The 21,061-nt window shown below is 26.0% G+C and overlaps 1 protein-coding gene across 1 annotated transcript in view; it reads right to left on the bottom strand.

Moving 5' to 3' along the window:
* Positions 1 to 18,682, bottom strand: part of LOC100204596 (uncharacterized) — a 34,835-nt gene extending 16,153 nt beyond the window's left edge. The window contains exons 1-11 of the mRNA XM_065797966.1: positions 18,350 to 18,682; positions 12,614 to 12,649; positions 5,456 to 5,524; positions 4,383 to 4,448; positions 4,180 to 4,226; positions 1,524 to 1,613; positions 1,345 to 1,405; positions 1,180 to 1,266; positions 640 to 681; positions 482 to 537; positions 286 to 349 (exon numbers count right to left, since the gene is read on the bottom strand). Of these exons, the coding sequence (XP_065654038.1) occupies positions 286 to 349; positions 482 to 537; positions 640 to 681; positions 1,180 to 1,266; positions 1,345 to 1,405; positions 1,524 to 1,613; positions 4,180 to 4,226; positions 4,383 to 4,448; positions 5,456 to 5,524; positions 12,614 to 12,637 (606 nt within the window). The 5' untranslated portion in view covers positions 12,638 to 12,649; positions 18,350 to 18,682. The remainder of the gene's footprint in view (positions 1 to 285; positions 350 to 481; positions 538 to 639; positions 682 to 1,179; positions 1,267 to 1,344; positions 1,406 to 1,523; positions 1,614 to 4,179; positions 4,227 to 4,382; positions 4,449 to 5,455; positions 5,525 to 12,613; positions 12,650 to 18,349) is intronic.
* Between the last annotated feature and the right edge of the window lie 2,379 nt (positions 18,683 to 21,061).

Raw genomic sequence — 21,061 nt, 5'->3', positions numbered from 1 at the left:
AGCTTTTTGCCACTAATTATTGAATTGCTTTATAAGTTTAGATGCAAACTGCCGTGGTCAGTGTGTCTAAACAAATTACTTTAAGCGTGGATGAACAAAGCGTGCAACCACGCAAACTTCCCGGGAAGGCTTGCATACTTGAAATGAGTTTGCTATGATCAAATAAAAATCAAACATGCATTGAAAAACATGCCGTTGTACCACTGTGGTAACTTAAAATTTTAAAATCGGACAATAGAACTTTTTTATTTATTCATTACATAAAATTTGTATATTAAGACTTACTTGTTTTGGACATTGCATACTTCGCAAATAATGAGTACAATACTTAGTGGTACCTAAAGATGCTCTGCAAAAAAAAAAAAAAAAAAAAAAAAAAAAAGCATAAATTATTCTTAAAATTAACTAATATAGACTTATTATATATATTAACTAACATAGATTTTAATTTTATGGATAAAATCTAAATTTTTATAACTACCTTATCTTTAAAGGTGGTTGCATATTATTGATAGAAAGTATTGCCTTAAGTGCATCCTACAAACAAATATTGCACAAATTTGATTTAAAAAAAAAAAAGATTTCAAAATTAAAACATTGTGACCACTACTTACAATGAATGTTAAATGAAAAACTTACTTCAACTTTAGTATAAGTAATATATGCACTTGCACTTGGACCCTAGAAATATACAAAATAAGTTTAACAAAATAATAATAATAAACACTATAATAATATAAAATGTCAACGAATAGAAAATTAATCAAAAAAGCAATAAATGTAGATTAAGCTGCAGACAAATATTCAATACTGACACAGAGGGGGTCTCAGTACATACATTGACTGAGTGTTTAGGCAAGTAATATCTATTTATCAACAACAACAACAAAAACAACAAATCTAAATGAAAGTCTTTATTTTAAAATGTAAGGAATATATGAATGTTCCTTAGAGATAGTTATCCTTGTATATTCCAATATTTTTTAGGACAAACTTTTTGAAAAATCATTTGTTTTTTTTTACTTAATTTATTTTAACTAGTATATGTACTAGTTAAAATAACTAAAAAAAAAAAAAAGAAAAAGCAAATACTATTTCCGATAATGAAGCAGATAACTTATCTGTTTTAATATTGATTTTAAAGTTTAACGTAAAGAAAAAATTGTTTAAAGAAAGTACTTGAGGCCCTGCATAATTTGTGTTGGGATTTATAACAATTTTCACTATTTTTCCATATTTTCCAAAATATTCATGTTGCTTTAAAACCTATAAAATAATAATGAAATAACTATGAAAAACCATATGGTTATTTTTAAAGCAAATAATTCATAGAAAAAAACTAACCTCTATATCCGCCATTTTTTTTGACAATCCAACAACAAAAACAAGATGCTTTTGAATAACGCTAAATTAAAGCAAAAAAAAGTTTTACTAATTATAAATCTTATTTTAAAAATAAAAAAAAATCAACACAACTACTTAAATCTCAAAGAAAAAGGAAGAACAAGTAAAAACATTAATACCGAATGTCAGAAAGATGCTGTCTTGTATCTGTAATTTTTTGCTTTCGCTGTGTTTCTATCTGCTTTCTTTCTTTCTTAGCTTTTTGAATTCTGAAAAAAATGTGTATACTTTATGCATGCTTGGTAAAAATATGCATGCTTTATGCATGTTTAATAAAAATTTGTATGCTTTATGCACGTTTGGAAAAAGAAACATTTACAAATAACAGATATACAAATGATTGATAAACCAGGGTATTTAAAAACAAAATAAAAAACGAACAACTAAACTGATCATTTTTTTCAGACAAAAAATCATTAATTACAACTTAATTGTGCACAGATGTCAATAATGATGTTATTGATGGAGCCATACTTAAATAGTAGTAAGCAAAATAAATAAAATTAAATTCAAAAAAAATTATAGATTACATAAATACCTTTCAGTCTATTTTGCCACAATGTATGTATGTATATATGTATGTATGTATGTATGTATGTATGTATGTATGTATGTATGTATGTATGTATGTATGTATGTATGTATGTATGTAGGTAGGTAGGTAGGTAGGTATGTATGTATTAGGGTGGTTCAAAAAACAACTTTTTTAAAAATAGTCTGCTGCCCTTAACTAAATATGTTCTATGTAATTCAAAAACACTAGGTTTAAAATCTTTTTGAATAAAAAATATTTTTAGGGATGCCTCAAGACCCTTAAAAATTTGACAGGTCCCTAATATTTTGAAAAAAAAAGTTTTTCTAAGGTATGTCAACCTGGTACTCAAAAGAAGCGAAATTATATAAAAACTTCAAAAATATTGATCAATTTACATAAAAATATTTTTTGCAAATATAATCGCCTAAAAACTGTTGTTTTTAAGGTAAAAATAAAAAAGGTCAATATTTTTAAGTTTTTATAAAATAATTTTTTTAAACATGTTTTTTATGTAAATTGATTATTATTTTTGAAGTTTTTATATAATTTCGCTTCTTTTAGTAATATTTAAGACTATTTTTTAAAAAGATATTTTTTGAACCACCCTAGTATGTATGTATGTATGTATGTATGCGCTCTCCAGTTAAACAATAAATATATAGTCAATATGTTTCCTCCAAAAATTTAGAACTTTGATTAATCAGTCAATAAGAATCTCAATCTTTTAACATTTAACATAATAATAATTTTATTAGCAGCAACGCATTTTCCAACTGGAATTGTAAAGACATCATTTTAAGGTTGAATCAGATACTTGTGTTTCCTGCATGGAATTATTTTCTTGTTATTCTGCAATGTTGCTGAATAACAAGTCATAGGTTGATAGCTAACTTGATCAGTGACCATGGTAGCATTTGTACAAAAGAGAAAGAGACAAAGAAACTTTACAAAAATTGAAAAGAGGCTCAAGCGTAGCAGCTAAAACAGGTCTGACTACACTTAAGTTACATTTTTGAATTTTTTCTATAAGAAGGCCTCTTTTTGACTAAGATTAGAAGAACTATCCTAAATAAGGATCTAGAAAAGGATGAATAAGAGATTGAAGGAAGAGGATGGAATCAGGAGTAAGATAATGATAAGCACAATAAAGGGACACAACTGAAGCAGATATTAACATTGCAATGGATTGTATATAGGGTTTTCATGATCAAGTCAGTACTAAAAGATAATTTGAGAAGAGGTAAGGTGGAAGACTCAGTGAATCGCCCTTCATTAAAACAGGAATATCAACATTGCAATAATTATTAGCAGTAAGGCTTGGCTTGATGGGTACACAAGCACCAACCCATTGGTTACTGTCCGGGTAGTATTATCAAACAACGGGTAACCAATGTTTGACAGGTTTAAAACCATTAATCGCAATAACACAATTTAATAATATTAACTTGATATGCGAAAGAAAATCTTGAGGATCTAGTTTTTTTCTTGGACAAAACTCTTTCAAAATCTGGAATATGGAACATATAACTATACTATTTTAACAGGCAAGTACATGCGCATACCAGCAACTTCAGACCATCAAAATGTGCATTCTCAACTGCTGGATGTGGTCAATTGATAGCATGCACTTTTGGCACTTGAAATAGTAAACATCCTAGTATTTCTATATCGTAATTACGAATTGCATAAATGGGAAATTTAATAAAAAATTAAAATATATAAAAAAATTATAATTCTAAATACATGACATCCGCTTCGAATCTCTTTGAATAAAAGATTTTTATTGACTGTTTATAAGAAATATTGTTTTTTATAGGGTACCTAGTTACCTGACGGGTACTTGGGCATGCATTTTCATTACTTTTGACAGCCCTAATTAGCAGTAAACAACTGAGCTTTACTTGGATTAAAATTCACAAGCCACTTTAAGCCATAAGCTGTTACAGAAGTGAGATCCAAAAATTAGCTGACTGTTCTAAGCAATTAAAAAAAGATGACTTTTTTGAGACTGATAAAATTTCAATTTAAATAATTTTAAAACTGCCCTGTTCAAACTTACTATTACAACCCTACTAAAAACTGTGTTACAATCTTACTAAAAACTGTATCGCAATCCTATTACAATCATGCTATTGATGTATCAGTTATGAAAACATACAGAACAATGAAAAATAGTGTTTATGTAGTAATACACATATTAGTTTTGCATTGATGATTCAAAGAGTAATATATTAACTCACTCATCTTGAGAAAGTGGACGATACATAGCTGGATCTTCAGTGTATGTCTATAAAAAATATTTTGAGTATTTTAAATATATTTGCAAAACTTGACAAAAAAAGATAAAAATCAAATAAGACATAATTTAATTGATTAAATTAATACAAACAATTTAAGGGAAAATTAACAAATATAAATTTCTAACTTATTTCATACAACATACTTTACGACAAGCAGGACACAAGCCATTTCCATCTGTTTTTATTCTATGCCAACAGAATCTACAAATCTAATAAAAAAAGAAAAAATAAATAAAAATAATAATTAACTAATTTTTATTTTATTTAAATTAAAGTTGAAGAATTCATGTATTGTTTTGTATTTTTTAATTTGAATTTACATAAAAATATAACTAATTTGGTTAGCAGTTTATAAAACAAAAATGTACTAGTGATCTATTTGAATAGCTGAAACAAAGACTAGGTATGCATGGTTTAGGTATGGTCAACTTTTTTCCATTTGCAACATTTAACTCAACTTTTAAATAATATATATACAAACTGTAAAATTTATGAATTATTAAGACATACAAACTTATTCAAACCAATTTTCAAGGTGTTTTTCAGGATTAAGAACCTTTTTCACATGCTAACATATCTTTATGAGACTTTTGCTACAATTATAGCATATAAACACATTTGAAAGTTTAAATTGTTTTACAATTTTTTATAAAAACTTTTTTATTTTCAGTATTCAACAATTCCTTTTTTAAAAACTCTGATGAACTTTTTACTAAACTTTGTTGCTTTTAATTCTTTTGTCCGAAACTTTTTGAAATTGTGTCACCAGTACAGATGATAAAATAGATCTGATAGGTATTGACATTCTTGATTAGGAAAGGAGTGAAATAAATGCAATATTTCTGAATGCAGTTTTTGACACATTTTTTAAACAGCTGGATTATTTGGTCATTAAATAAGTTTTGTTTGCATTAATTATCTTTAAAATTGAATACAACTTTACATAAGTTAAATTTCATTTAAGCGATTCAATTATTGTCTATTAAACAATTTATTTAAAATTTTTGATAATGATAACACACTTCAAACAACTTTAAAATTATGCACCCAATAAGATTCAATATTACTTGTAAAAATGATAAATGTATATTAATTTTAAAAACATTTATATTTAGAGCCTATACACCTGAGCTGATATATAAAAAAAGAAAATTGCAAAGTGTAATAGGTTTTTAAAAAACAAACATAAAAATAAACCATTAAAACCTGAAAATACCTGATAACCACAAGTGCAAGGATAAAAATGAAGATCATCAATCTCAAGCAGTTCCATACATAATGGACACTAAATAAAAGTCATAAATGCAAAACTATTTATTTTTAGTTTATATTTGAGTAAAAATGTTACCAACTTTTTAATGTTTTACTTTTTATTTGATTCAAATCTTTAAAAACCATTGTCTCTATTCCAAAAATATTTCTTGAGTTAATTTAACAAAAGCAGAATATGTTTAGGTGTCATAAACATCTACATTATTTTAACATATTTATTAGACTTTTTTTCATTAACATGAGCTATTTCATTATAAATCATTTTTTAATTTATAAAAAATCATTTATTATATTATATTCATATATATATATATATATATATATATATATATATATATATATATATATATATATATATATATATATATATATATATATAGTTCTATAGATTGTTGCATTTGGGAGTACGGAAGGAAAAAAATGATTCTTATGCCAACAAATACATAAATTTTAATTACTTTTGACTTTCGCCCAACATTTGCTAGTTGTCAGAAGGTTAAAAACATTAATTTAATTACAAATTAATCGTTTTTTAAAAAAACTGCAAAAACGCAAATTTAATTGACCAGAATGTTTTTCAAAACATTCTGGTCAATTAAAAATTCTCTTTATATAAAGGCGTTTCTTCTCCTAACAAACCAAGTGGCATAAGTGATGATGGTTTTACCAGTATGTGTTTGCCACTTTGTGAATGAAAGATGAGACTTAGAACTATGAAATGTAGTTCAAAGTCTCAGTTAAAATCCTGCCTCTAACAATATTTTTATACTTCTTTCCAATACTTATTAATTTTTCCTGATCTATAAGTTTTTGCAATTGATTGCAAATAGAATATTATGTAACCTAGCAATAACTTCCTAATCAAATTTTTGAGTTATTTAGCAAAATAAATCAAGATCCAGAAAAAAATCTAAATTTCCAGAATTTTAAAACTTTTACTTTCCAAGTTTTTATTTCAAGCAAAGCATATCTCCTGCTAATATTAATATGATTAATCTTTTCTTCTCGGTAGTTTATTATTATTTATTTCTCCACTTCTTTATTCTTCTAAAAGCTCCAGTATAATTGGTTAAGACATGTTATTCCATAAAATATTATTTGGATTTTAATGCACTACATATATATATAGTATATATAGTATCAGGGTTGCAAAAAAACCAAAAACTGTGGGTTTTTTTTTGTTTAAACTACTTTTTTTTAAAAAAAGCCTTGTTTAGTTAACTTTTTTTTTTTAATTAAAAAAAGCATTAGTCATTTTACTTAAGTAAATTATATTTTCTATTAACATTACTGATGTAATTCATCAACCAATAGATAATTATTTAATGTTATGTATATGAAAACAAGCTTTGCAGCTTTTTCTACTCCTATCTTGTTTCTTAACTTGGAATGAACAAGTCCAATAGTCAAAAGATTCTTTCAATTCCAGCACTAGAAGCTGGTGCATTTAACAAACCTTCAATATCCATGAAAATGGTGCAGTCCAAAGATTTAAGAGATTTCTACCATTCTATTGGTGATTTTTTTAAAACAGATTCACTATACAAATAGCTTTTATTGTATGGAGCAGATTTGGTTTTCAACTTGAATATTACTGGTAACAAGTTTGTAAATACTTTATCTCTAAAGGTCATTGCAGCTTTATTTTCAAAAAGATTAGATCCAAAATATCTAGGATCTAGCATGTTTGCAAGGAAAAGAGCATTACTGACAGTCTAAAGGTATCTAATTTCTAATATATATATTTTTCTGCTGATAAAAATAATAACATGTTTATCAGTTCAATAAAAATTTTAACAGCGTCACTTATTTTTGTCTGATCTCTTTGCAACTTATCTAGAGCAACTCAAATTGGTTTTATTATTTTCAACAAAAATTTAGTTTGGTTTAAATAGATATTTTTTTGATTGGTTTGAATTATTTGGTTTGAATCTATCAACCTTGTATAGTATACATGTATAGGTGAGAAAAATGTACTACATTTATACTGTATGAGTGATTTTAAGTTAAAACAGTGTTTGTTAAATACTGTTATTTTTGGATAATTCCGCAATCAAATCACCCAAAATTTAAGAAATTTTGAACCATGGGTCCTCAAATTTTATAAAAAATTCTTTGGTTGTTGCATCTTAAAAAGAAAAGTTAACACATAAAATTTCAGCTAAAAATGTTGAGTGGTTGACAAGATACTGCAATTTTAGTATTGACCTTGTTTCCCAGTTTTCATAACATTCTGAAAAAACATTTTTCTTAAAAAAATAAGAAATAAAAATAGCAAAAATATGAATATAAACATATATAATGTTTTTTTGATGCTGAATTCAATAAATGTACTTAAAGTGCTGAAATATTAAAGGAACATGCTTAAAAGTTAATAAAACAACTAGTTTCTATAAACCAACTTTGGGGCCTAATATCTTAAAACACCCCTGTCAAATTTTCCTTTTTTTCCTGTTAATATTTTCAGCTGCTTATAATCTTACTAGGCACAAAAAATCTGACTGGAAAAACAACTGAAACATATAGAACTTTAATTTCAAAGATATATCAAATTTTCAATAAATTATTTAAAAAAAATTGCACCATATACATATAACATATTACAAAATATTTAAAAATATATGGCAGAAAGCATGTTGTGATCCATTTAATAAACATACAAAGAAAATCACAAGTAGATGTAAAATTTAAATATTTTAACATATATACTTTTTTTTTGTTTACGTGTTTTTGGAAAATAAAAAATTTGTATTTTATAAAACATAAACAATCTTTCAAACAATTGTGCAGATAAGCTTTATACAATTCAATTACTTTTTGAAAATCGTAGTTACAACAAATTAATCACAAATCATGATGAGAAGTAGTTTAAATATCGTTCCATCAGATGCATGCAAAGGCCAACAAGATGTTATTGAAATTTTTAGCAATGAAGAAAAAAGAACTATATCATTACGCTGTAACATTGAACTATCAAACTTAACAATATTATGCGAAAGACATACTACAAAATATTTGAAAATGTATCCTATATGGCAGAAAGCATGCTGTGATTCATTCCATAAACATACAAAATACAAAGTAAGTAGAAGTAGAATTTAAATATTTTAATATTTTTTTAATTTGTGTTTTCCATAATATAAACAATGTTTTAAACAATTGTGCAGATAAGTTTTATACAGTTCAATTACTTTTTGAAAATCTCAAAGTAGTTACAATAAATGAATCACATGTCATGATGAGAAGTAGTATAAATATCGTTCCTGGGAAGACACTTGGCAAACCTTGTAAGCAAAAGATTGCCAGAAAAGAAGATCTTAAAGAAGAGGAGCAAAGTCAGGGTGAACAAGATAAGGATTTTCTAATATCATCATTCAAATCAGAAAGACAGGAAATCAATGAAGAATTAAAAAATTTTAATATATCTCCTCTAAAATCTCATTCAAAGTCAAAAAAACATATACTCTCAGAAGGAAAGCGAAAAGTTGCGCGTATCAATGAAATAGCAAGTAACTTTACTAGAAAAACTGAAAGTTAAGTCAATGTTCCCTCAAAACTATGTTATGAAATAAATAACATGAGAAAGAAGGCTGAAAACTTTGATGAAATTATGAGCTTGATAAAAGAAAAAATTCTATGTGATGACAAAAGGACTATTGTTCAACTTCTAACACTGGCACCCCTAAGTTGGTCAATATTATAAGTACAAAATAACTTTGCAGTTACAGAATACCAAGCAAAGATGGCTATTTAATAAAAAAAAATTTTAATAAAAAAGGATTGTTAGCCATCTCTACACTGTATAAAGGTAAAGTTTTACACAAAGAAATAGAAGATTCTGTTAAATTGTTTTATGACTCAAGTGATTTATATAGAACTATGCCTGGAAAAAAAAGATCTTGTTAGCATTCTAAAGAACGTCTATAAACAAAAAAAAACTGCTTTTGAGTAATTTAAAGGAACTATATGTATTATACAAAGAAAACAATCCAGAAATACAAATAAATTACTCAAAATTTGCTTCACTTAGACCAAAGTGGTGCATTTTGCCAGGTGCAAGTGCTACACATTCTGTTTGTGTTTGTTCTTATCACTAAAATGCTATATTGCTAGTAGATGTCTTAAATATTGAACTAAGTATAAGGATTTACTTTCAAAAACTGTTAGCTCAGTAGAAAACAAAGAATGTATGCTTGCACAGTGTGATAATTGTCCTGGCAAAAAACAATTCACTCAAATATTTGTATGAGATTTTTGTATAATACAAAGATGATTTTAAGATACACTACAAGCAGTGGCAAACTACTAATCGTGCAACACTATTGAGTTTAACAGCAGATGTTCCAACGTTTGTTGAGCTATTAGTATCTTGCTTTGAAAAGCTACAAGCTCATTCTTTTATTGTTCACTCTCAATCACAATACCTTAACTAACTAAAAAAAAACATGGTTCAATCAAACATTATCATTATTGGCGACTTTGCTGAAAATTATGCTTTTGTAGTCCAAGATGAAATACAAAGCTATCTTTGGAACACCAAACAATGTTCTTTACATCCATTAATGATATAATATAAAGATGATAAAGGTGTAATGAAACATATTTCTTACTGTTTTATATCAGACGACATTACACATGATGTAACTTATGTGTACAAAATATTCTAACTAATCATACTAATATTAAAAATAAAACTTTCCAATCTGTCCAAATTACATTTATTCACTGATGGTTGCGCAGGACAGTACAAAAATTGTAAAAGCTTTTACAATCTATGCCAACTAGAGAGTGAATTTGCCCTTAAAGTTGAATAAAACTTTTTTTGCCACGTCTCACAGAGAGTCACCATGTGATGGTATTGGCGGTACTGTAAAAAGGTTAACAATGCAAGAAGTTTAAAATGATCATACAGAAACCAAATTCTCACATCAGAAGCTATGTATGAATTTTGTGTTGAGAAAATCAAGGTTGTTAACTTCATTTACATAAAAGGATTGGACTTACAATTGCAACGTGAAGAGCAAAAAGAAAGGTAGACTGATGACTTTACCTGGTACTTGTATCTTGGAGATAACATGGTTGGGCCAAAGAGGTGTAGTATGGATACTAATTATACAATAATCCACAATCTTAAAAAGAAACAAGATTTATTTCAACTTGATACTATCACTCAAGGAGGTTATGTAGCTGTAGTCTATGTCTAAGTGGTGGATCGGCATTGTAACTGAAACCAACCTAGAAGAAGTTGATGCTAAAGTTAAGTTTGTTCACCCAAAAGGTCCACCAATCTGTTTTAACTATCCTGAAAGAGACAACTGCTGTTTAATTCCCAACATCAACATATTGAAAAAACTATCTGTTCCACAAGCTTGCTGTAGCTCTAGTAGAAACTATGTGTTTGAAAATGCAGAAATAGAAGAAGTACAAGTAAAATGGGAACAATATTGTTAACTATTACAAACACAGTCAAAATAACTTAAACCTTCGATACCTTTAAAAATCTTGTATATTTAAGTAACTTTTTAAATTATGATTAACTTATTTTTATTTTATTTACAAATACTTTTTGGGAATATCTTGAAAAAGTGATACATCTTTAAAAGTTAAGTTCTATATGTTTCAGTTGTTTTCCCAGTTAGATTTTTTGCGCCTAGTAAGATTATAAGCAGCTGAAAATATTAACAGGAAAAAAATGAAAAACTTGACAGGGGTGTTTTGAGACATAGGGCCCTAAAGTTGGTTTATAGAAACTAGTTGTTTTATCAACTTTTAAGCATGCTCCTTTAATATTTCAGCATTTTAAGGACATTTATTGAATTCAGCATCAAAAAAACATATATGTTTATTTTTATATTTTTGCCATTTTTATTTCTTATTTTTTTCAAGAAAAATGTTTTTTCAGAATGTTATGAAAACCAGGTCATTTTGGGAAATCAGGTCAATACTAAAATTGCAGTATCTTGTCAACTGCTCAAGATTTTTAGCTGAAATTTTGCATTCAATATTTCTTTATAATTAGGAACAATGTGTCAAAATATAACACAAAAAGAAGACACATGGTTCAACGGACTGGGTGATTTGATGTGGAACTACCCTTTTAAATCTAATAATATTTTTCAACAAATTTTGTAATTGGATCAAATGGCATATTTGCAATCAATAACTTTTTTTGAAATTTTATTTTTTAACTATTAAATGAATTATTTTTTTTGCTTAAAGAAAACAATGATTTAGTATTTAAAGATTTTTAGAAAATCAAACATTTAGTTAAAATCAAATTAAACGTTTACAATATATAAATTATTGAATTTAGTTTAAAATATAAATACTTTTTAATTTTAAAATCATCTTTATCAATAAATGGATTTAATTTGATTTAAAAAGTCTCATGCTTATACATTTTTGAGTAAATTTTATTACAAGTATAATATAAGTAAAAAATTTTTTGCATATTGTAAAAACCACATTTATTAACACTAAATTTTGATAGTTCTTACGTTTAAGGTAGCAAAGTAATTAATGATATATTAAAAATATATTTAAAAAATTCCCTAACAAATAATATACAGAAAATATAACAAGATATATTTAATAAACCACCTTTATAGCACATACATGTTTCATACAGAACTTAATTCATAAAATGATATAATTAAATAAATTGAAGCAAGGTACTCCTTTTTGAACATGAATTAAATAAAATTGTTCATATGGTTTCAGTGTTGAAATTCACATTAGGATAAACAAACATATTAAAACCGATTTTTAATTTTTCAAATTAAATGTGAATTATATGGTAATACATATGTTTCAATAAAACTTCAATAAAACTTGTCGAGTGTGATAACAAGATATTTCAAAATACTGTCAAATTTCAGTAAACGGCCATTTCACCAATAAAAATAACAAAAAATGCTTCAGAAAGCTGTTGGAAAATTATGGTGCATATAATCAACTGTATTAATCATTCAACTTAAAAAACAAACCCTGATAGATGGTTTTATATAAAATTAGTGATAGGCAAAACAATTAACTGCTTATAATTATAAAAAAGAGAAAAAACAAAAACAATAATTCAAAAATAAACTTTGGTAAAACTTACATCAGGTGAATCTGGTTCCGACATTTTTTAAATTATCTAAATTCAATTTATAAATCAATTTTATATGCTGAATGTAAAATAAACAGAACAATGATAAACAATAATATCTATTAGTAATAAATTTAAAAAAAAAACTTATTAAATATTTTTAAAAATTTTAGCTTTAATTTGACAATTTTTAGGGAAAAGCTACACAAAAAATAACCATGCAAAAGTTTGTATAATATATACCAGTGCAAGGCTCGAATAAAGTGATCAAAAATTGGGATATCTGGATTTCTGGTCATCAAATGCAAAAACAAAACAATAAATTTAATATTGCAAAAATAATCTGTCAAAATCTACATATTTTAAATTATTGTTTGTTTAAACATCATTTAAGGATTATAAAAAACTTTAAACTTCACTGTCTAATTTTGTATACATATCTGCTAAAGAGTTTTTAATTTATAAGAAAATATTGAATAAGATTTTAATATAAAAATATTTTATATCTTATTTTGCAATATCTTTTATTTAAAATAGTTTTTAGCAATAGTCTAATTTAAAATACTTGATCATCAGTAAATTCATTTGAATTTACTGATGATCAAGTATTTTAAATAAGACTGCTGAAATTTGCCGTTGTTTTTAATATAACATCGTATTGTATGCTTTATTTTACAGTTTTATCTGATGATTTATAAAATTAATTAAAATATTAAAGTTTAAATCATAACTTTTAATAATAATAAAAAAAAATTATAACAAAAATAATAGTTAATAATATGGTTTTATATCCTAAATTAAGATCAATATAAATACTTTTTATTGAAAAACAGCTAAGTTTAGTGATAAAAACAGAGTTTACCATTTTTTAAAAGCTAAAAATTTAAGAAATGGAAGCATTTCGAGATATAGCAACTCGTTATCATTTAATTCAAGCCCTGCAGTGGTATGGAACAACTGAAAGTCATTAAAAAAGAAATAAAACAATACTACAATCTGAAAAAATTTCAGATTATAGTATTGGTTAAAAAACTTCAAAAAACATAATAAAAAAACCCCTCCTGTATTGAAGTTATACACACATAATTCAAAATGGGACAAGAACATTTTTATTTTAACAATGACAAGCAAATGGTTAACTATTAGTAGTGATGCTGACACTATATTGTAACTATTTGAGTGTCTCCTAAATTAATTTTATAAACTTATTTTATTGTGAGTTTTAATTGTCTGGAAAGCAAGTTGGAAAGTTGACTATTTGTGTTAGAATTAAGAGAAGCAAAAGTTGAGGGTCTTAACACCTGCAGAGTCGCTGACACTAAACCAAGCCATTCAGTATGATGAGCATCAAAATCACCAACAACAATGATATTGGTTGAAGGGTAAAAAGATTGGGCTTGGTCAATTTGATCAGAAATATGATTGGAAAGAATTTGATCAGAAATAACATTGAAAAGAAATAATATTGAAAATGCAGTCTTGAGATGAGAAAGAGTAACAAAGAACAAAGAAAAAAGTGACAGAATGAAGTGGTGTTAAATGAAACACATAAAAGAATTGTCTGTGGATTTAAACCTAGTTTCCCAACAAAAGGGTGAATTCTTACGAATGTCCAGTCCAAGCATGTGACTATTGGAATCTTTACTAATTATTAACATCAAGATCACAAGATGAGACAGCTGACTCAAATTAGTCTCACAAAGAGCAAGTAGGTCTGCTGAACTTTGCAAGAGATAAGACTCAACAGAAAGAAAGTTACTTCGAAGACCACAGATATTAGTAAATGATAATTTACTAATATCTGTGGTCTTCGAATAATTAATTAGTGTTTCCTGTCTAGGATGATAACAGCTGGATCTTCTTGACTCTACTCATAGCTTTTTGCTTGCGCTTCCTTGATAGTGCCTATTCAACTCTTTCTGTTATCTCCTAATGAGGCTTCAGCTCTACAACTCAGTTTAATGGTTCTGAGATGAGCTAGTAGTAAGGGTTCTAAACTCTATGATAGCTCTCAGAGAGATTGATTCCATCAACAGCTGCTAAATATTAGAGTATCCATAGACAACACTGCTATGTTGTCTATGAATGGTGTTAATGGTTTTGGTGCACATTGTCGAGGCTAAATAAGCAGCCCTATGTTATGACTTAGGGTTAATTAACAGGAGTGAGAAAATTATATAGCTCATTGCTTAGGAGACTGTGCTCGATCTATGAATGAGTCAAGTTCTCTTCAAACTTAAATATGCCAAAAGTAAATCAAAATATTAAGCATAAAAAACCATCCCCATCACCTAACTGTTTTAAAATATCTTTTTTCTAATATTCGTGGTCGATGAAGCAACCTTCCATCAGTTGAATCTTACCTCTTGCAAAATTCACTAGACTTGCTTGCTCTTAATGAGACTAATTGGAATTCCGCTAAATTTCAAATCTCAGTGTTGATGGGTAATATCCTTTGAATCACAAAGACTCCAATAGCCACATGCTTGCCTTAGGGGTATATATATGCATCAACTCACCTATTTGTTGTGAAATCAGGTTTGAATCCTTTGACCATTCTTTTAAGTGCTTCCACCTAGCACCTCCTTGCACTCACCTGACCATGTCCTTTCTCTTTACCCCTCTACCAATATTGTTGTTATTGGAGACTTTAATGGTTACCTCACTAAATGGCTCGACTTTAATTCCACTGACCCTGCTGGCATTAAAGCCTATAACTTCTACACTTCTTAATCTCCTACTCAGATAGAACATGATTCTTCCTGAAAGCCCTAATCATTTACCTTCACTCCTAGATTTGTGTCTTGTTTCTGACCCTAGCTTGTATCCAGTTTCTCTTTTTTCTCTCTAAGGTTATTATGACTCTAAGGTGGTTATGCTTTATTTTCTCAGCCAGGAATATATTTTTTACTGCCTTTTTGCGATATTGGGAATATTTATTGTTATTGTTCTGCAAAATACTACAGTTAAGCAGTCTAAAACAATTTAATTTTTTGTTTTTAAAAAAACAGAGAAGGGTTTACAAATGCATTTAAAAAAAAAAAAAAGTAAATGATAATAACAACTATTTATGATTCTTTGTATATTTATAACAATAATAGTTATTATATTTATTAAAATATTCAAAATAATAATTGCAATAAATATTTTATGATATTTTTAAAATCTCTATGAAAGAGAGCTCAAAAAATAGAACTATTTTAGGCTGCTTAACTGTAGGAACTCTCTATATATGTATGTATGTATATATGTATGTATGTATGTATGTATGTATGTATGTATGTATGTATGTATGTATGTATGTATGTATGTATATATATATATATATATATAGTTCTATAGATTGCTGCATTTTGACTTTTGTCCAACATTTGCGTGTTGTCAGAAAGTTAAAACCATTAATTTAATTACAAATTAATCATTTTTTTGAAAAACCGCAAAAACGCAAATTTAATTGACTAGAATATTTTTAAAAACATTCAGAATGTTTTTAAAACATTCTTAATGTTTTTAATAATATAAACAATGTTTTTGCTTTTATTTTTTTTAATAAAATGTTTTTATTTCTATTTTTTTTACTGTAAATCATGCACAGAGTGTTGCTACATTGACTATCTTATAGCCTGACTCGCAACAAAGTGCTGCTACATCAACTGACAAATAGCTTGACTTGCAACAGAGTGCTGCTACATCGACTGACAAATAGCCTGACTCGCAACGGAGTGTTGCTATATTGACTATCTTATAGCCTGACTCGCTAGTATTTTATTGTTTGGTTTAATTATTCTAAAATCAATCCTTAATTTTATTTTTTTATGCAATAAATTTTATCAGCATTGTGAACATCTTTTTAAAGAACTAAAATATCTGAAGTATTTCACAATTTATTAATAATCTTAAAAGTTTGTGTTTTTAAAACACAAACTTTTAAGATTATTATAACTTTTCCTATTTCCGTTTACAATAGGTTTCAGTAAAGTAATTTTTTATGCTTTAAATTTGGCCAGAGTTAACATTAGATAATAAATATTGAAAATATATTATTGATATTTTATTTTTATTAAACTAAGTTAAATTTATGTTAAAATTTATTCAATTAAAGTTAAAGTTTATTCAATAAAGTTCAATGTGTTTACTCAAAAATTAAACGGGGTTTAATTGAAAGTAAATTTTATATTATTTCCAAAAAATCACGCGCGGAAACTCGTATATGTTTTGCCTATTATTTTCATAATAATAAAACTGAAGATCTCCAACTTGCTCTCATTTAATTCTAAGCTAAATAAATATTTTGTAAACAAAAAATGGTATACATGAGCAATGTTAACAAAGAATAAATTAAATTTGAAGCAGAATCACACACAGAGCAGAAAAACTCAAATTTTAGATAAATAAACTTTAATTCCTCAGAAAATTTAAGTTTCAGCATTATATATATTTTTCTAAATAATATTTTAAACATTAGTAAAACTTTCTAGAGAGTTACATGATTGCACTATATATCATAGAGTCACAGCAATCATTTAAATGCAATTCAAGAATGATCATGCACAGAAGTCATGCATAGAAGTTGCGAATTTGTTAATTTCATGTAGATATTTTTAAGAAAATAAATTGTTTGTGAGTATTTTAAGTGCAATATTATACTTCTACGATTCATATTTAATATATTTTTGATGAGAAATGGCAGTCATCAATTATTTCGAGCTAAAGTATAGTGTTTTAAAAATTGATGTTTATTTTCAAAGTATAGCAATATTATTACGCAAAAAAAAAAGATCAAAATATATATTTAATTTATTAAGGTAGCCTAAAATATGATAATAATATTTTTGTTATAAATGTTTTTGAAGAAAATCATAATAGTATGCATATTGCTTTAAGTTCCAGCTTTTAATTGCTAAAATAAAGAAAAATAAAAAATCAAGCACAGAAATGGAAATGCCTGTAAGATAAAAAATTTCAAAACAAAATCGAAAATATTTTTATACTTAAATCAGTTTTAGTGACACCCCACTTAATGAACACTTTTATAAAATAAGTCTACATTAAAACAGCTGTGCTTAAGCAAAAAAAATCTTTTTATCTTACAATTTATTTATTTTTTATTCAATTTTTAATCTAGATGATATGCTGAGCATAATTTAAAGGTCTAATATGCTAAACATAATTTAAAGACTATATAAACATAAATTAAAGACTATATTTCAGTAAATACCTAAAAACTTTAGTAGATATCTTTAGAAAAAAACAATTTTAAAGTGCAAATTAAATAATTTTAACTTATCTTTGGGTTAGTAGTATCAACTTCTGTTTTATAAAACAATAAAATTCAAAAATTAAAAGATTGTCTACAATTGCTTATATATGAACTTTCATAAGCAGTAAGATTTTTCAATTTTTTATCAGAAAATATTTTAAAAGCTTTAGGAAGGTTTTCTTTTTGATTGATAGTAAATACTTCAAATTGATTTCAACATGAAGAAATTTCCAATAATACAACTAATAAATTTCTGAATTCTGTGAAAACAATTTATATAGGATATATACTCCAAATACAAATCGTACTCTTTATCAAATGAACAATAAATCCTGGTAATATTAAGAGTCTAATAATAGTATCAAGATTAACAATTGATTACCAAATCATATAATTAAAAAAAGAAATTTAAATAAAAAGTAAATCAAAATAAAACATAATAACAAAAAACAAAGAATCTAAAAAATCATTTAGCATATAAAACTTACTTGAATGAATAAAAAAATTACACAAATATTATATAATTTTTATATGATGATCTTCAAAATGAATCAAAAACAAAATATTATCGAAATTTTAAGCGAACAAACAATTTATGCGCAGTGATAAAAAAGGTGCAACTAAATTTTTATTTGCACCAAGTTGGCACAGCCAACATACAACTAAATCTTAAATACACAACTAAACGTAGCATACAGTTTTCAATGCAGTAAACATAAAATAAAGAAAACTCAATTCCAAGTTAAATCTCAAACAGAGCTTGAAATTTGCGTGCTTTTTTTGAGTTTATAAACGAACGCGTTTGTTCACGTCAGGTGTACAAAATTACAAATAAAAGTATTTGCAACAATAAGAATATAACAACCAATTGCAGCATATCAGTTTAAATAGTTATACTTTTTTTCAACATCTTCGCTGTTTTTTGAAACAAGCATTATAAACAATTTCTGCTAGAACTAACCCCTTAGGTTTTTTTTGTATATTCGCCTATCTGTTAAAGCAAATTTAACTAAATTTCTCAATTTATATTATCTCATATATAGTAATATAATGAGCATTTGTAAAAGATTTAGCCACCTTTAATCATCATCAGTCATCTTTAAAATATTTTGAAATTTTTTTATTTTTACTTGTGCTACTTTAATATGTTATTTTTAAATATTTTAAATGATTTTTTTAACTGTTTTAAAATTTTATTGTTTTGAAAGTTTATCTTAAAAAAGCAAAAAAGAAAGCAAAGTTTTCTCCCAATCAGGGATGGTTTTAAGGGTGTGTGTGTGATGGAATGGGAGAGGGAATAATTGAGGGGAGGGGGTACTTATAGTCGGTTATTTGAGGATTATAACCAGCTAGTCGGCATTTGACACATTTCAGTTGGCAGATTTTTACTTTTGAGGACCTTTTTTGAAATCCTTAAAAAAGCATTTCCTTTTTTTTTTAACTAGAATCGCACCTACTCCTAATTTCCAATAAATAAAAATTGATAAAAAAAAAAAATTAATAAAAACGCGTTGCATTGTAGGATCGCCTGGTTGATAAAAAAAATCTTAGCCCAACCTTAAATAAGATTAAAAGTTATAATAGAGTAAAAGAAATATAATAAAAACTAAAAGAAATATTTTTAAAGAGTTTAAAGTTAGTAAGAAATATTTGTTAAAATTAATGTAATTTTGAATTTTTAAATAACTGCATCATGATGATGAATTATTTAAAAAATTTTGTTGACAAAAAATCATTTATTTCGAATGAATCAAAAAATTATGTAAACAAAACAATATTGATTTTAAACTTGATTGGATTGGCAACCCAATTGTATAATTTTTTTTTTTTTTTGCTCATATCACTATAAGGGCTGGCAGAATTAAATATTACGTCATTTTCACAGATTGATAAAGCGCATTATTATCACCTTTTCGTATACATCAAAACCTTTCAAATAAATTGAATTTCTAATGCATCTTTTCATAGGCTTCTTATTTCAAATGCTTCTTTTTCAAAAGGCTTCATTTAAAACATTTTTTCAAATTATAATAATTGAAACGTTCAATAAAAAAATTAAAATGTTAAATAAAAATAATTGAAACATTAAAAAAAGTAATTGAAATGGTGTAAAGGAATGTTTGGAAAGCTTTAAAGATTGTAAAATTAGGAGAAACAAAAAAAAAAAAAAAAAAAAAAGTTATAAACTTGCATTGAAATAATATTTAATTTTAATTAGTCTTTAAATGTATATAAAACCTTTAAAATGCAAAAAAAAAAAAATAGAGTTCTATATTACTATTGCCATCCATAGATTATCCTAAGATTTTTATTAAATCCGAGAACCAATTGTTGTTCTATACGTGTCACAATAAATAACAACCGAGTTATAGTTTAACTGTAAATTTCTCATCAGGTTCACTTTTTACGAATACTAGTTTAGTCATGTTAAATGAGACACTTAAATGAACTAAATAATTTCTTTAGTAAAAAAAAAATTTTTAATATTTTATTACATCTTTTTTTTACAATTTTTTTACAATCTTTTAGAATTTATTTCAGTTTTTAAAGTTCATACGTTTTAAAGTTCAATCTTTTTCTATAACTTTTTTCAGGAATTAGCAAATTTAATTCTGAAATAAAGGATTTTTTTCTGCAAAATCTTTACTACAAAACCACTTTTAAGTTTAACGTGGTTCTACAATTTTTAAATTATTAAATCAGGTTTAAAAAAAATACTTTTACTCGCAGTTAATTTTTTTAAATAAGTCTCAAAAAAACATACATACATACATGCATACATACATACATACATACATACATACATACATACATACATACATACATACATACATACATACATACATACATACATACATACATACATACATACATACATACATACATACATACATACATACATACATACATACATACATACATACATACATACATATATACATACATACATACATACCTTTATTAATAAATGCCGAAAACTTCACTCTTTTAAAGCGTGACTAAAAAATGCTAAAATTTATATTGAATTATAATCTTAAAAATTGATTTTAAAAGCCGTATAAATTTATTAACAAACAATCATAATTTAATTTATAAACCATGCAATTGTCATCAAGTGAAAAAAGCTTCCCACAATAGAACTACAAACATTAATTAGTAAAGATATTGTATCTAAAATACGTAAACAAAAATAAGAAACA

This window comes from Hydra vulgaris, chromosome 05 (genome assembly GCF_038396675.1).
Source record: "Hydra vulgaris chromosome 05, alternate assembly HydraT2T_AEP".
Lineage (NCBI taxonomy): Eukaryota > Metazoa > Cnidaria > Hydrozoa > Anthoathecata > Hydridae > Hydra > Hydra vulgaris.
This window is presented reverse-complemented; position numbering and strand designations above follow the sequence as displayed.